The sequence below is a fragment of the Acanthopagrus latus genome, chromosome 20 (genome assembly GCF_904848185.1).
Source record: "Acanthopagrus latus isolate v.2019 chromosome 20, fAcaLat1.1, whole genome shotgun sequence".
Classification (NCBI taxonomy): Eukaryota; Metazoa; Chordata; class Actinopteri; order Spariformes; family Sparidae; genus Acanthopagrus; species Acanthopagrus latus.
In genome coordinates, this window is record NC_051058.1 from 19,544,254 (window position 1) to 19,561,292 (window position 17,039).

General features: G+C 40.6%; 1 protein-coding gene across 7 annotated transcripts in view; it reads left to right on the plus strand.

The window, feature by feature from the left end:
• skap1 (src kinase associated phosphoprotein 1) overlaps positions 1–17,039 on the plus strand; it is a 39,057-nt gene that overhangs the window by 16,649 nt on the left and 5,369 nt on the right. For 6 of the 7 annotated variants that reach the window (XM_037080959.1, XM_037080962.1, XM_037080957.1 and 3 more), the window contains 8 exons: positions 3,345–3,425; positions 3,701–3,784; positions 3,873–3,997; positions 5,014–5,077; positions 7,650–7,850; positions 11,980–12,033; positions 12,156–12,265; positions 15,783–16,917. In XM_037080959.1, the coding sequence (XP_036936854.1) occupies positions 3,345–3,425; positions 3,701–3,784; positions 3,873–3,997; positions 5,014–5,077; positions 7,650–7,850; positions 11,980–12,033; positions 12,156–12,265; positions 15,783–16,037 (974 nt within the window). In that variant the 3' untranslated portion in view covers positions 16,038–16,917. Of the gene's footprint in view, positions 1–3,344; positions 3,426–3,700; positions 3,785–3,872; positions 3,998–5,013; positions 5,078–7,649; positions 7,851–11,979; positions 12,034–12,155; positions 12,266–15,782; positions 16,918–17,039 lie in introns of those variants that run through there. The other variant, XM_037080963.1, reaches the window with a different exon arrangement.

A 17,039-nucleotide genomic window follows, 5' to 3' on the forward strand; every position in this document is an offset into this window, starting at 1 on the left:
CGCAAAAGGGATGAAAATGAAGTCATGGCATTGCCCTGAATAATTGATAACGCAATTTATGATTTTTATGAAAGAGTGCCGTCTGTCTGCGATTTTTGATGAGGCCTTAATTAGATGCATTAATGTGTCTCTCTGTGCCTGTAGTCATGCTCAAAACTCAAACACCATGATGGTTGTTGGGGTTCTTTAATGTCCTAAATTACACACTTTCAAATAACATTACCTCTGAACATCCACTTAAAATTGCATGTGTCCCAAAGAGGTGTTAGTGTGTAATTTCCATTAAAGGAGGCATTGTTAACTCAGGACCAATCACATCCTGCTTTTTGTTTAGGGTAGGATCAGGCAGCATTAAGCCGTGTGATGCGTTTACGTTGTGCTGCTACCCTGTGGAAGAATCTAGAACTGTTGTGTGCATGTTTCTTGTCCCAGAAATGAAAATTCATTAATTATCTGCTCCCCCGATGGAATATCGGGTGAAGTTTTGGAGTCCACAAAACATTTCTGGGGCTTCACACCAAAACAGTTTTGCAGCATTCTCCTAAACAGCTGAAGTACGTGAGAACTTGTTCTCGTAGCTACCAGCTACTTAAATGTGCCAGATTTATTTTTTAAATCAAGATTAATGCATCATTACCAGAGAAATTAATAAAGATCTAAAAAAAAATGCCCTATGGCACAATGTTTAATAAAACGAGAAAAAAAATTCTGGATCTGTCCTTCTATCCAGATCTGTTAAAAAAGTAAATGGGGTCTATTTTGGGCCAGGACCTATTTTGAAGCTATCGTCAGAAAGTCTTAACTTCCATTAAATGTCAGGTAAATTAATTGTTAGGAAGATCACTAATTTGCACCCACTCAGTTGTGCCTGTGTTTGAGATTCATACAAACGAGGACAGTCAGGTGAGGTCAGGTCACCCAGCGTTAAAGTGTTAAACACGCATGAATGTGTAATGTTTATTGACTCTAGCAGATCAGAGTGATCCCATGTTGATTTTGCACCTCCTCATCTATTAGCCAGGCTCGACCTTTGAGATAAATGAAGAGCGAGGGAAGCAGACGGATGAGGGGATTAGAAGTGGGCCGCAACAGGGAAGCAGGCCCGGAAAAAAATGGACGGACTGCCGGCGGATAGATGAGGTGGGGGGAGCATAATGACCGCTGTTTGTTATGATGTACTGAATCAGGTTCTCTTTGACAAAACAGTCCTTAGCACCTCTGTATTTATAGTGTCACCGGTCAGTCCATCCACAAAGGCAGGCTGATGATATGTGAGCGTGTTAGTGCAGTAAGGTGTCTGGGGCTCTGCCCGGGAATGACCCGCTCATCCGTCAGGCCCACGAGCTGAAGCGGTGCCGGGTTATCGGATCACAGACCGGATTGTTGTGAACTTAAATCTCTGGAATGTTAGCCGAGCAAAAAGCCAATATCAGCTTTATTTGCTCTCTAGATCAAAGTTATTCAGGCTGAGGTCACTGAGAATGTACTGGAAACTTTTAGAGAGAGAGCATCACGCGGCTGGAGTGGGCATCCTTTTCATGTTGCTGATTTTTATGAATGAGAAAGAGGCTCCCATTTTGTGTAATGTTGGGGGATGCTCTTTGTTTAAACCAGAGGACCCAGTTGTGGGATGACATGTTTGGTTTTTCCCAGCAGTTAAGCAGGTCCTTTCTGAGAGGGATGGACTCCAGGCATTCCCCTGAATGGGGTGTCACACTGACTAGTGTAAATGGTCTTTAAATTGTTCCTGTGTTTCAAGCTAAAAAAGCGGTTCCTGCCTGCTCTCCCTTTGCTTTTGTTTCCTGCAAGGCTAATGCCTGTTGACTAATGAATTTGGCGGAAGCTTGGCTTTGTTTTTGACACATGGAAAAGCCAGGTACTCTTGTTGAGGCGCAGGGCGGAAGTCCACCCTTGAGGCCGACCTGGGGTCAGCTTCACAAGTTTCCCACTAATGGATGAAGGCTAGAAAATAGGTCAAATCTGTGGATTTCTTGTTAGATCTTCAAAACTAACTCCAACATGGAACAGCTGGTTTAAAGCTGGTTCTCGAGGTCAAGTCGAGTACCAACTACTATCTGTCATATACTGATTCCAGTTAGATTATAACACTCCTGTAAAGGTGGAATCCTAATTTACCTAATCTTATTCTCTTATTAGATGTTATTATAATCTTATTTCAGGAGTAAGGGAAGATGTTGTACAGTTGACAGTTACACTATGGCTATCTGTCTTGCATCTCGGTCAGCAGCTCTACTACCAGAGGCTTGCCTGTGTGTGTGTGAAGAAAATCAGTGCGGCCCAGGGCCATGGCTATGCTGTCTGTTGTGGTTAATGTCACTAAATATCTCGTTAAGCTCAAAATTTAGCACAGATATTAGTGGGCTTATGGGTCATTTTTATTGCCGCTGAAGAGTAATACATCTTGTTTACGACGTTGTTGTTCCACTTGCGTTTATCAGGCGTGCTGATGCTACCAGTTGTAGCTATTTGTTAGAGCAAGGTTGGTTATTTCATGTCAAGTGGTGTTCCTCTCCCATCCCATGACATTTTGAGCATCAAAAACTTAATTTTCTTTTGGTGATTCTTTTCGCAAAACATCATGCCAATTAATCGGCCAAATTGATTAATCATCAACATTTTATTTTGTGGAATATACAAAATTCAATGCATAAAGACACTGAAGTAGGAAACCCCCAAAAGCAATTTGTCGAAAATAAAAATCCTCTGCCACCTTCATGATTTTATTGGGGAGACAAATGGATGTGATCTAGTTATTGAGGAGGATCTGTCCCCTCCACCCCCCCCGATAATTAACTAAAACCTTTTAAGTTGTGCCATTGACCTATCATGTTTAAAATTTGACTTTGCAAATTGAAGGGAGATGTTTGAATTTCCACAGGAAGGTTACTGCCATTAAAAGTGCAATGTGAGCAGATGAATGGACTGCAGTGCTCAGCAGCACTGTAAATGTATTGATCCCAGTTTGCTAAAGCCTAGCAGGGATGTATTTGATCCACAGGGTTGGAGGCTTTATATTCTTGGTGTGTGTTTGTGTGTGTGTGTGCATGTGTTGCCTCGGGAATGAGGGACATTTTGAGTGCAGCTTGTTAGGAGCTAGTGCTGAAACAATCAGTCAATTAATTGATTAGTTGATTCACAGAAACTTTTTCAATAACAAATTAAGCATTTGAAGTCATTACTCAAGAAAAATGCCAAACGTTCTCTGATTCTAGCTTCATAAATGTAAGAGTTTGCTGCGTATCTCTCTTGTATATCATTAATAATGGATTATCTTTGAATCTTTGATTATCTTTTAAAGACAAATGATCCGTTTCTATTAACAGACTTTGGAGACATCCCTCCCGTGGCAGCCCCGGATGTCATCAACGTCTTGAAGCAAGGCTACTTGGAGAAGAAACGACGAGGTATAGCAGCATCTAGACACAAACCTTTGGTCAAGTAGTTTCATCAAGTAATGCTGACTGTTTGTTGTAGTTTTACTTGCTAGACGGGTGGTTTTCACTACATCTGGACAGTTTTAACAACTTCAGGAAAATCCTCAGTCAAACATAGAAATCCACAGCTGTCTGGCAATGAGCAGAATAATAGATACCATAAAAAGTATTGTAAAATTTATATGAACAAATGTTCTTCAAATGAGTAATTGTGTCCACTGATCATGGTGCACTTCTTCCTCTAGATCACAGCTTCTTCGGCTCAGAGTGGCAAAAGAGATGGTGTGTTCTGAACAATCTAATATTCTACTACTTTGGGAGTGAAAAAGGTTTGTCTCTAAAATACGTACATACAGAAACATTACAGGTTCATAAACTAAATCAGTTAACATACTGTGATATGTACTTCTCTGGCAGATAAACAGCAGAAGGGCTCTTTTTATATTAGCGACTACAGTGTGCAGCTGGCACCCAACCTGAGGAAAGACTCCAAAAGAAATGCCTGTTTTGAGCTCTTTGGCCCTGGACGGCGCTCATTTCAGGTCTGTAGTGCCACAAGAACCTGCACTTTATAAGAGTCTAGGAGTGGCCTGATGTGAATTTAGACATTTTTTCTATTTCTAATTAAAATCCAGCCCAACAAATACATCAACTGATTTTAGGCCATTTTGAAACTGTTCCCTATATTACATTTTTGGTCCTCCAGAGAGCGCTACATTTTTTTTCCTACATTGAAATGTCTCCCTCATCACATTGTCACGCTTGTGTTACATTACCCACTCGTCATGCATCCTGCATCTTTTTTTAAACAAATGCATGAGCTTACCAGATCAAGATCATTATGACAGGAGTCGATGGCGCTCATACCACTTTTGTCCACGGGGGCCGCCAGAATCAACATAAAATTAAAGTTACTTAGTGCTGCTTCAAAAAAATCAAATGTGAAAATGTGAAGATTATGTGATTAGATGTGAGGTAATGAGGAAATTTATCAGTTAGTTGATCAACACAAGGATAAACCAGCAATTATTTTGAAAGTCGACTAATTGTTTAAATATCCTCTTTTTTTAAGGCAAAAGTGCCAATAATCCACTTGCTCAGACCTTTAATATGTGAATATTTGCTGGTTTTGAATATGCTACATTTTTGGACGGTGTAACACAAAGCAAGACATTTGAGGACATTGACAGATCTAATAAACCAAACAATGGAAAAATGTTAATAATGGAAAAATTATCTACATAGACATTAAAAGATATTTGAAAAAGATATACTGTTGTCTGAGTCTCAGATATTTGTATTGGCTGAAATTCACATGTCTGAATGGTACATTAAATCCACAGTCACTAAGAATATTTATGTCTTAATAAGACATTTTGGAGACAGATTATTTGAGATGTGATTATTGCAAAAGGGAAAGTCTGTAATTGCTATTCTTCCTCCATATTAGATAGCGAGGAACAGAGGCTCAAATATTAAAAATAAGGATTTTTATTTCCATATAAATGCACCTTCAGATGTGATGATAATTGCAGGATATGCCAATCTTTCCCACCAGTTCACAGCCAACAGTCCTCAAGAGGCCATGGAATGGGTGGAACAAATCAAGATTGTACTGAGAGGTAAGCAGGCATTCCTTTGTACATTTTTTGTCTCCCATTCCTATTGTATGTGCAGTTTCATCTGTAGAACTTTGTTTCCTCTCCTAAAGTTTCTCCCTTTTTTGTGTCTCGCTGTTTCAATCAACGGCTGAAGGATAGGGGATGTCATATGTTCAGATAGTAAAGTGATATTGAGCTATATAAATAAAATTGACTTAAGATGACTTTTTAAAAGCCACAAAGGTTAATTGGAAAATACAGCTAGGGCAGTAAAAACCCTCCAACCTTCTTTTTTCTCAATTTACTACTAAAGTTTGCTTGTGTTTCTGAGGGGCAGAAAGGTCAGAAGTGAAAGGGAGCCCTTTATCATCTATGACTCGAAACCACCCGATTCATCACAAACACATCCTGAATCTCCTCATTCAACATGTCACCCACCATGTCATGTGCAGCATCATGTAGCTCTAGTTCTCCTAACCCCCCCCAACCACTCCTCCCCTAACCCTCCTACCGAATTCCAACTTACAGGAAATTGATTGGTAGATGTTCTGGTTATCCTCCAGTGACATTGATTTCTACTTGGCCACTGGTGTACGGCGGAGGACCTGATACCCTGTGTTGCAGTGGCCAGTCGCCTGCAATGAGACGGCTCCTCCATCTGAGCGAGCAGTCGTGCCTAGTCTACTCTAAAATGGGCCACTGATTTGCGGGAAGTAACAGACACTCTGCAGTTTGTCTTACTTCCTTCCTGCCCAGTTTTACTACGAATTACACTCTGATCCAGAGCATGTGCATAATAATTTACCCTGCAGAATTTACCTGAAGAAGAGGCTGACTTTTCTGATTATTCCTGGCATTTTGTCTTTATTTGGTAGAGATACAAATAGGAAATGCACGGAGAGAGAGAAAGAGGTACGACACACAAAAAAAAGGTGCGATTATATGGAATGCATCTTCATCACTTAGCAAGTCAAGGCAGCTTAATTTATATTGCTCAGTTTAGATACAGAGGCAATTCAAAGTGCTTTACATAGACAAAGAAAAGCATTTGAAAACAATAAACAAAACAAAATCAATTTAGCCAGAATAAAATGAGATAAAATATAAAAAAAAATAAAATAAAATAATATATATATATATATATATATATATATATATATATATATATATATATATATATATATATATATATATATATATATATATATATATATATACACACACACACACGTAACACAAAATAAAATACCAATATAATCGACCAGTACTGCAGTTATACCCTTTTCACGCATAACAAAATACTCACTAACACCCGCTAACATCCAGCTTTTGTCATCTTTGTAAAAGGGCACAATCTGCATTTATTCCCAGGTCAAATGACTCTGCAGTAGAGCAGAGAGCTTTAACGTTCCCATGCAGCAATTTGTTTAACTGACAGTATTCAAACATAAATACGTACAATACTTAATATGCAAACAAAGCACAAGATTAAAAAAACCTACACTGGTGCCATAGATCAGGGAGCCAATAGCAGATGGAACAAAACAAAAAAACTCTGTCGTTGTGAAGGCTAAATCTTTGCCCTGATTGAAACATCTGAAAGTCAACATGTAGAATAGTCACAAGTATTTATCAGGTCCAGATTCTGTCTGCAATAATGGAAAAAACACTTAGGTGAACATGCTAATGATTGTTTCTTTTTTGGTGCAATGCAATGAAGTGCGTCCAAATTAGACATTGGTGTGTGAATAGTTTTCCATCCACCTCTGTTGAGCCACTGCTCAAACATTGTTTAGTCAGTGCTGAGTTTAGAAGAGACTGAAGGTTAAGATGAGAAAGTAACCAGTGGCGTCTGTGCTGCTTTCTGCTGTTTCCTTTTTCCCGTTGTTAGTGGCATCAAACGTTACACACCAGAAAAGCAAAACAGGAAGGCAAACTCGTCTCCAGGCCATGGTAAAGGAAACAGCTGTGTAGTCTTAGCAGGTTTGCCAACGTTGTAAATTTGTACAGAAATGTATTCAGGACTGAGATTTCTGAGGGTTTATAAAGTAGAAGCAGGACTTTGTAAAACTAGGCCAGTGGAACCGAAAATACAGACTTTAATGATGAACAGAAGATAGAGAGGAAAGATTAGAGATCATTTAAGTCATCTATCACTCAAATCAGGGATTTTTTTGCTTTGTTTTAAATCATATCAATCCCGTACATTAACTATATTTCAGGTTTGAACTGGTTTTAAGACAAAACAAGCAGTATGAAGTTGTCACAATGGGCTCTGGTGAAATTGTACTGGACACTTTTTACTATTTCTGATTTTGTAGTTAATTATTGATTTATTCCTTTATTCCCTTAGTATTTATAATCTAAACATTTTTATATATAATGACAATAATCATTATTTGCAGTCAGATTTGAAGCCTCCACTGTGTGTCACTGCTGCGGTGCAGCACGTGTCCTCGCCTGTTGTGCAGTCAGGGCCGCCTGAACATTTCTCTTACTTTACCCTTTAATACATGTGCGTGTCTTTTGTGCCACGCTGTGCTCCATCTTAACGCTAACACCGCCCATCATGTCGCCTCTCCTTTCCTCATAGATCTCAGCTCCACCGTCATTCCTGTCGATGATGAAGAGGAGGATGAGGAAGAGGAGACCTATGATGACATTGAGGGGTTGACCAACCCTCCCCCGCCTCGGCCCGGTGCTGTCCCTGCCCCTCAGATCGGCAGGTGGGGAGGAGGGCAGGAGACGGGGGAGGTCGACGAGGAGGACGAGGATATCTACGAGGTGCTGCCAGGTATGAGGATGTGGTTACCTTCTTGCATGTAGAGACGCACCACCCACACACACACACACACACAAACACACACAGATAAATAGACAGGAAGGCTGCACACACAAACTCTCATGATACTCAGTCAGACAAATAGACACAGTCGCTCTGCCTCACACGAACTCCAGCCCTAAGGGATTTTTGCAACAAGAAATATTTGTGATGATCTCTCTGGCTGTGAAATTTGTGTTGCCAGGTGCCTCCCTATTGCAACAACACCCAGACTGATCGCTCATTTTAAATCAAGCAACACTAATAAGCTTGTCAGGATGGAGGTGGCTGCTGCAGAGAGGCACAGAGCAGAAAGGGAAGATTCTCCTCCCACTGACTAAAAACCAGCTTCCTCTGCTCTCGCCGAGAACTACATGTGTTGTTGAAATCAGCGAGAGCTGTGTAGCTCCGAATGCTCTGTCATAGAACGTCCAATTAGCTAATGTTGCCAGGCAACAAATAGCCCACTATTCAATCCACTAAGCAGAGTTTTGGCTAAAATCGCCTAGCAACAGCAATTTAGTTGAAAGGAAATAAAAACGGCATCTCTCAAGGGCTTAAAATAGTTCTGGAGCTCTTAATGTCACATCTTTAATAGAAATTAGAGTTTGATTGAGAATGTTACGAGACCCCAGAAGAGTGCGTGTGAGTCCCCGCTGAGGGGGGAGACAGTCCCATGTGTCAGGGTGGCTACAAGATCCCAAGAAGGACAAAAGGGGTGATCTGATCTTCTCAGGGCCGTCGTTCATCACTCCTTCTATTAAATAAGATACATCAAGATTCTGTTTCACTCAGTGAGTACATTACCTTTGCCAAAATCACTGGTGAGAGGGAGATCAGTCTTCAGACTGTCACGCCGGCGTTCAAAGCCATCTGGGAAGAGGTACAGACCCTGACCACAGATGGCATATCGAATGACGGGCTCTTTCGTTCACTTTCTCACCCCTTCACTTATCAATCACGCTGCACCACGCTTTGCTCAGCTTCTACACATTGATTAGAGACTATTGAGTCATTAGCTCTTTGCAGTTATTTTTATTGATCAGGATTGCAAATGTCGAGAAAAAAAAAATATAAAAAGATAAGAAAATAAAAATATTTCTGGATAGTAGTCTTAATTGTTTTACTTCATTCATTACCCACAATTATGTTTCAAAATCCTTTCCATACATGTGTTAGGGATACATAAAATGCTTTTTGCTGAAAAAAGTGTAAACCCCACTTTAAAATCCTGAAAATGGCACCTATTTATTCTCAGAATATGAATATGCAAACATTTTTCATTTCAGTTTAACTGCGGGTCACAAAAATCTTTCCTACTTTGCTTTAGATGTGTAAAAACAGCCTTCCTAGTGTCAAACACTGCACACACAGTACTGTATACAGTCAAAGGTACTAAAAGGAACATCGATATTTTTTTGATTTTGGATGTGTGTGGATAAAAGTGGCAGTGTTTCCACTCAAAACAGCAAAATTCAATTCAAAAATAGAATTATCTTAAGAACAATCTCCTCTTGCTTCTTTGCCTCTTGCAGTTTGAACCGGAGGCAGACTGTAAGTTTTGTATGAATACTTTCACAAGTTTTAGGTTATTTCCATAAAGTTGTTAACATTAAATATCTGGAAAATATTAAGAATTTGCAAAATTGCACCCTTGTCAGATTCATTTTGTATGTGTGGAAGCCAAACTAGCGCAGAAATGTCGAGCATCATTTTCTCAGTGATGAGCTCCCTCGGTTTTGTCGGAGCAGAACTCCAAACACGGCTCGGTTGCAGGCAGATTGCAGAGCGATGGCGGTATTGGCTTTGGTGCTGATGACTGATTTTATTGACTGGAAAATTAAATCACTTTGATATAGAAATCGTTGGCCCATAGCGGTGGCCTCTCGACTGAAGGATGCTCTTCTGTACAGCAGCTGAAGAGTGCTGAACAAATGTTTGGACCTTAGCAAACAAAATGAAAATCTCTTTTTTTTGTCTCCTTTTGGTGTGGTAACAGTGGGAGAATTATACACAATGCCTGTGTTTAGAATAATGTTTTTTGCATTTAAAGGTAATTTTGTTTTGTTTATGAAATATGCAACAGTCTGTGTGTGTGTGTGTGTTTGAGAGAGAAAGCAATCAAAAAAGATCTGCGCTTTCCACATCGAGGCACAAACTGTACACATGATCTCAAATATGCATGTGGATATATAGTGTAGTGTGTGTGTGTGTGTGTGTGTGTGTGTGTGTGTGTGTGTGTTTGTCAGTGTGTGTGTCATCCTTCCCGGTCTTCCTGGAAGCAGAGGCGCAAGTTGTGCTGGAAGGTGGATAGTGTTGCTGGGTTGTGGCGGTGCTGTCAGCCTGCTGCTGTGGACGATGGATGTGGGAGACAGAGGGCAGGCATATCACTGTGTCACCTCTCAGACCACCGGGTGCCACGCCCCGCAGTCAATGACACGTCCACCTCCGCGTGCCTTAAAGACAGCCTCGTTTTCTTTAACTTTTCCTGCCTGGGTACAAATTGATTCTCATTGCGGAAAAAATGGACATCTTGTGTCATCATCATCAACATCAGGGATTGGCTGATGATACATTTCAATTATTTTTCCTTGTTTTGTTCTGTCGTTATGCTTTATTACTGCATATCTATCGATAATGTGTGAAACTAAAGGAATCCTTCAGATAAATAGTTATTAGTTGAGTCAGGTTGTTTCTTGTCATTTATTCGCTGCTTTTCCTGTTACATAATGAAATGAAGATGTTTGGATCATGATATCTAGTCACAAAGTGCTTCATGCACATAAGTGTTCGTTCACAAGTATTAGGGATGCAGAATAATAATAGCACATCATTGTTATCAGATTATAAAAACCTTTAGATACACAGTATGTCATTTCTACCACTTGGTGTCTCTCAAGCTAACAAACAAACGGAAGCCGCAAATATGTGAGATCATGGGAGTTGTTTGCTTTGTTGTTAAGCAACAACCTTTGGTAATGTTGAAGTTATGTTCATATTATATTTAGTATTGTTCACAAACTTTCTTCTTCACTCTCCGTCTCTCTCTAAGTTCTAGAGCGACAGGCTGCCAAATGAAACGCACTGTTAGCACGTATTTCTCTCGGTTTGAACATTTTTGGAAATGTGTAGGACCACTATTCTCAAAATATGTTAGCGCTCCCTCTAGTGGTATTCAGAGGAATTCCAGAGATACTTTTTAGAAATAAGGAAATGAAAAACATATACTATCAAAAACACTATGGAATTTCATGAAAATATTTCACCTCAGATGTTATGTAAAGATGCTCTGTGCAACTTCTGTGTTGTGGTGGAAGCAGGTTTAGTTTATGTTAGCTGACTCCATTTCTCAACGAACGTTAGCTGCTATTGCTTTCTGGTGGCGGACTGATGCACTTGAACTTGCATAAAGTCACATTCTCTGGATTGTTGCTTGAAATCAGGCCTGAGTCCTTCATAAAGACATTTGCAGTTCAGCAGCTTTAAAAAATGTCCACAGGCTCCCAGAAACCAATAGAGACGGGGAGTGTCACATTACAATTCACTCACATATTACAAATAAAGCAGAGATTATTACATGTCGATTTCTATAATTTGTTACATAGAGCCCCTTTAAATCAAGATTTGACTAACCTGTAATTTTTTTATTGCTGTTAATTAAGAGCTAAATTTAAACTGATAGCAAGATAGTAAAGGTAAATCAAATAAAAAAGGTTCAGAAACACTACAAAAGTGGCTCCAAGCAGGATCTATGTGCGTCACAGAATGGGAATATTTCTAGCAAACACTGGAGAGATCTGACTCGATGTCAGTCATAATGGCAGTACTCGCATTCTGCAGTGGTTCACAGAAATAAAAGTAGATTGAATATGTATATTTTGAAGACACTTGTGTCTCTTCTCCTGCCAGTAGGCGAATATGATAAGAGTAGGTATAATAATATGTTAATTCCACTACAGGAGAGATGTGATGTTCTTTAGGAAAAAAATATGTGCATATATCAGCATCAGCAGCAAGGGCAAAATAAATGGGAGGTGTCGCATATTAATGTGCTGCTGTGAATTCCAAACAAACATCATTGTGTTGTGTTTTGTTTCTCCAGAAGAGGATTTTCCAGATCCGACGGATGAGAGCGCAGAGAGGAACAACAAACCAGGTCAGGACCTCATTACAGTCTTCTCCTAATAATGAGAACAAATTTCCAACTTAATAGTTCACAGCGGGTATAGACATTGTCTTGTTGTTTTCTTTAAATATGCACTCTGCATTTCCTCTCAGCTTGGTCATCAGATTACGCCAACTACTACCAGGGGTTATGGGACTGCCCGGCAGACGAGCCAGACGAGCTGGACTTCCAGAGAGGAGATCTCATCTACATCATTAGCAAGGTCAGCATCGCTATCAGCAGAAATAATCCAAGAATTAAACTTCTCTCAGATTTTCTGGACACTCTTCTCCCAGCCAGTTGAAATGGGAGATTACTGTTCTGCCATTCATCTCTAATGGGAACCATTCCTGATTGCACCCATGACTCGTTGACATAATTACAGGAGCAATTACAGTAGTTTAAAATGAGCAGAAATTCGACACAGACGTGTAAAATGTGTAATTATTTAAGGGTTAAACAACATCAACTCCAGTAATCACTTTGTCGTCATTTACTTTCTGAACCTGCTGATATCCCCAACATCTAAATTCCTCTGTTAGTGAGCGCTCGCATCACGCTGCAGCAGCGAAGCACCAGCAGTGGCATTGTCTTTCTCCCAGGCCACTAGGGTGAAGTGCCATTCGGGGCGCTGCGTAATGGTGCTGTTGTTCATTACGGAGCCTCTATCACAGGGGTTAATTGAGTAGGCAGCCATGCGAAGCTCTTCCTTTCTGTTTGACATAAACTGCAGGTGAAGCCATCCTGCATCTCAGCTCTTTTTCTCTCAATCTATTTCCTCGTGTTTTATGGCCATCTTGTAGTTACATGCAGAGTATCTACCAGTGAAGAGCCACCCTACTGGAAATCAATGGCTTGTAATTTGGGCACTTTTACTCTGCAGCGTACAGGGACTTGTTCCCAGGCCATTGCTATTGGTCGGTTTGAAATTGAATCATCATGTACTGTGTTTAGGTTAAATTATCTGAAGAGCAGACGGAGGAAGAGATTGCAGTATATTCAGTTTTTTTTTTTTTTTTTTGGTTGGTAATTACGTGCTAGAGATTGAGCAATCCTTAATCAGCAGATGGAGCCACTGAATTTTAATTATTTGTAATATTTTAAGCAGTTTTAGTGCAGGAACAGTAATGTTCTCACTTTTGTTCTAGATTAAAGCAGTCAGAGTTCTGATAGATAAACAACTGGGCTGCAACTAATTATTATTTTCTCGATTAGTCCATTTGTTTTGTACATATGTCAAAATATTGTGAAAAATATTGATTGAAGCCTAAGATGATGTCCCCAAAATCTTGGTTTGTCCAGAACCCAAAGATGTTCAGTTTGCTGTCATAGTGGTGGAAAGAAAGCAGAAAATATTCACATTAAAGAAGAAGTTTGCCTTTTTTCTCCTTAAGTAATTACTTAGATTAATCGATTAACAAAATAGTTGCCGATTAATTTAATAAAGGGCTGTGAAATAAATAAATTTTATATGTTTATTCTGATTTGAGACAATATATGGTCTCAGATTTCAGATCATCACATGATGATATGACATGAACGTTGTCTTTAATGGCTGCATTAAGTAAGGTGGTGTCATTTATGAACTTATCAGACTGTTCTACATGATTTAATACCTTTGTCCTTATATCCACATCAGATGATCGTTTTAACCAAAAAAATAATTAACCGTTTATTGTGTTAACATATTGTCAAAGCACCAAAAGTCAGCCTACCATATTGTCACAGTATGTAATTTGAGGCATTTGGTCAAAAATATTGTAATATTTGATTTTGTCCCCCAGTCTTAGCACTAATCAAGTGATTCAGAAGAGATTTCAAAGTATCAAGATCTATATTACGTCTTGTGATGCAGCCTTAAAAAATTACCATATTGATTTATTTTAACAGTTGACAACTAATCAATTAATCGCTGCAGCTCTGAAACAAACATACTAAATCTTTGTTTGTAAAAGCAGATATGGCACAGGTGAAACATGCCCTTCACAGAAGATGGACTTTTAATTGAGGCTCTCTTGGCACCGTCAGATTAATGAGATGCCAGCCTTCTCGGTCTGTGTGTGCTGGTTGATAGGGGAAAATGTCAAAACAGCCATGTCCATTTTTCACGTGAGGATGACAAAGGCGGCGTACTTGGGGAAACAAAGGGGAGCCGGCTCTGTGCTACAGATCCGCCTCAAACAGCCTCAGCCCTGCCTGGAGGATTACTTTTCACTGTACGGATCGGGTTTCTGCTTCACTGAAGAACCTAAAAGCAAACTAAGTCCAGGTCGGAAGCAAGACTTGGCCGTAGTGTCTCACAGTCTTAATGACACAGATTACTCTTGTTTTGTCAAGCTGTACGCTGAAGTCATAACATAGTGACAGACTGCGAAAGAGTATTCTAACTATCCTCTAATGGATTTAAAGCGAGGAGCTGGTTGTAAATTATTTAGAGGTGATCTCCGGACGGCTTCCGAATGTTTGGCTTTGCATGACTCCACCCGTGTCCCATTTTGCGTCCTAAAAGCATCACGTTTCCCTCATGAATAGCATTATTTGGATTATAGCCTGTAATCGGCTGTTTGTTTTAATGAGCCCGTTGGGAGGGCTTCCCCGCGTCTTCCGTGTGTACACGCAGGCCCCCGTTGGCGTTCAGTTTTACGGGGGATTCCTGAGAACCCTGACCTCGATGAGTGAAATACGGGCCCTTGGCTAGAACTCAAGTCTGTCGCTTAACTGGGGACCCAGACACATGAAATGGCCGTAATAAAACCAGGGCCCATAAATTCTCTTAGAGGGTGGGAGGCCTGGTTGTCTGTGCTGTTATGTCAACACTGACCATAATTACAAGGTAATAAGGACACGCTCTAAGTGCTAAATCAATGGTGCTAACAAACTGTTATTTTTAAAGCTGGGATGTGATTGACTGCTGAAGTGCAGAATGGGATAGCCACAGGCGTGGTGTCATATGGCTGTGAACTGAGGAGAACATGCCGATTGTATAAAAGGCCCTCATCCATCATTATTGATCTCTCACTTACTGTAAAGTGGGGGCATTTTTACTGTATTTGTGTGTTTTTTCTTCCCCTCGCGTGTGTATATATGTGTGTGTGTGTGCGCATATCTGTGTATCACTGACAAAGTAAATAAATTAGGAACCTCACAACTCATATGAATCCCATTAGTTCAGGAGAATTAATCTCGTAGTGTGGGCTCTGCCGTCAGTTTCAGCGATGCCTAACTTGCTTTCCGCAGAGCTCGATGGCGATGCTCAGTGCGCTGATACATGAGGTACAAACACACACTGAAATCTGTCTTGTGAGTTTTGCTCTGGCATTTCATTTCTGAGAGCTTGCATTTTTCTAATGCGCATTATGGCTTTACGCTGACATTTTAGTGTGTGATGACAAATCCTGGCGAGCTGTGTTCTTTTTGTAATACCACAATGAGATTTTTTAACTCGATTTAGGTTGTTGAGAGGATTCACGCATGTTTCCACTTCATCATCGGCTCAAACATGCAACCAGATATTAGTCATAGGATTTACAATGTGTTGTTACGGTATCAGATTAATTTATCACAGCGGCTAAAAACTATAGCTTCACTCCTCACTGACACGTGTAATGCGCCACACTTTGTCGGCCATGTCCCGCACTAAACCATAAGGTTGTCCTGCATTCTTGCCCTCTAATTTATGTATCCAAAATCAAAAGACATGGGCTCTACAGGTCAGCTGTCACATTCCTGTATTCCCACAGGCACTCATGGAGAACGGCGGGATGGAGTGGGAAGAGATTTATGGCACAAACCCGTCCAGGGTCCTTAAAACTCTGGCAAGCCCTGCCACCACCTCTTCCTCTTTCTCTCCATCGCCCTGCTCACCTCTCCTCCTCCATCCGCCATCCAACCAAAACCCAGAGAGAGGGAGACAGGGCCAGCCAATCCGGCGCGTCTCCCAAAGCAGAGCGTCACATCACATTTGGCCAAAGTGTTCAGCTGCGGCTGCTCGTTAGAGACAATGAGAACATGGACACCACTGACACCTTGTGGCTGCTTCTAGCAAAGGACGTTTTCATTAAATGACAACTTATACAAACACCCAAAGCTGATTTACAGCCTTATAGATTTACTCGCTGTGATTTACAGTCTCTTAGGATATTAAGAATATTCTAAAAGTCATTTTCTATCGCTTGTATTCCAGCCAGGGTCATAACAGACTTCTTCTATGTTTAACAAGACTGTTTGGCCCGCTGCCCACAGGTCACACCGACTGAATGCGGTCGAAGAAAAGGAAAAGTGGGCAAACAATCAGATGGGAAAAGTCAAGCAAGAGAGACAAAGAGAGTGGATCCTTTTATTCCTTTGTGTGAACCCTGTCCCCCCCTCTCCTTTCTCCTTTTCTCTGTCACACACACCCATTTAAAGACCCCTGGCTGCTATTGTAGCCATAGACACCAAGACGCTATAGACAGGCAAGACATCCTATTTACCACCCAAAGTAGCAGGGGGTGAGTCTGGGGTTTGGGGTCATGCAGGAGGCAGCGGTCATCCCCCGGTCAACTACAGTAGGTCATTATTCAGCCCAAGCCAATAGCCCAGAACCACGTCCGAGCAACCCACCCCCAATCCATTCTGCTTAATTATTATAAATGAGGGGCGGCGTAAACAGCCATCATTACAGACACTCAGTGGCATACACAAATCCACTTTAAATTGCTATTAAGTTAAGGAGCTATCTGTAATCCCAGGCGTGCATTAGAAAGGAGCGAGTAGGTTTTCTTTTTATTAAATCTCATCGTCCCTGAGATATTTTCAAATGTTCTCATGCTCTGTCATGTTTCCAATTTGAAGCCAATTCACTGATTTAATTAAAAGCCCCACTTGGAAAAAATGGACACTAAGTAGCCATTTCGATCTCTGGTTGTGCAGAACGATCGTCCATATTTCTGGATGAATTTCGACAAGATTTCTTTTGGCGCGGAAGCCTCATAACCACCCTGAAATACACACTTTCT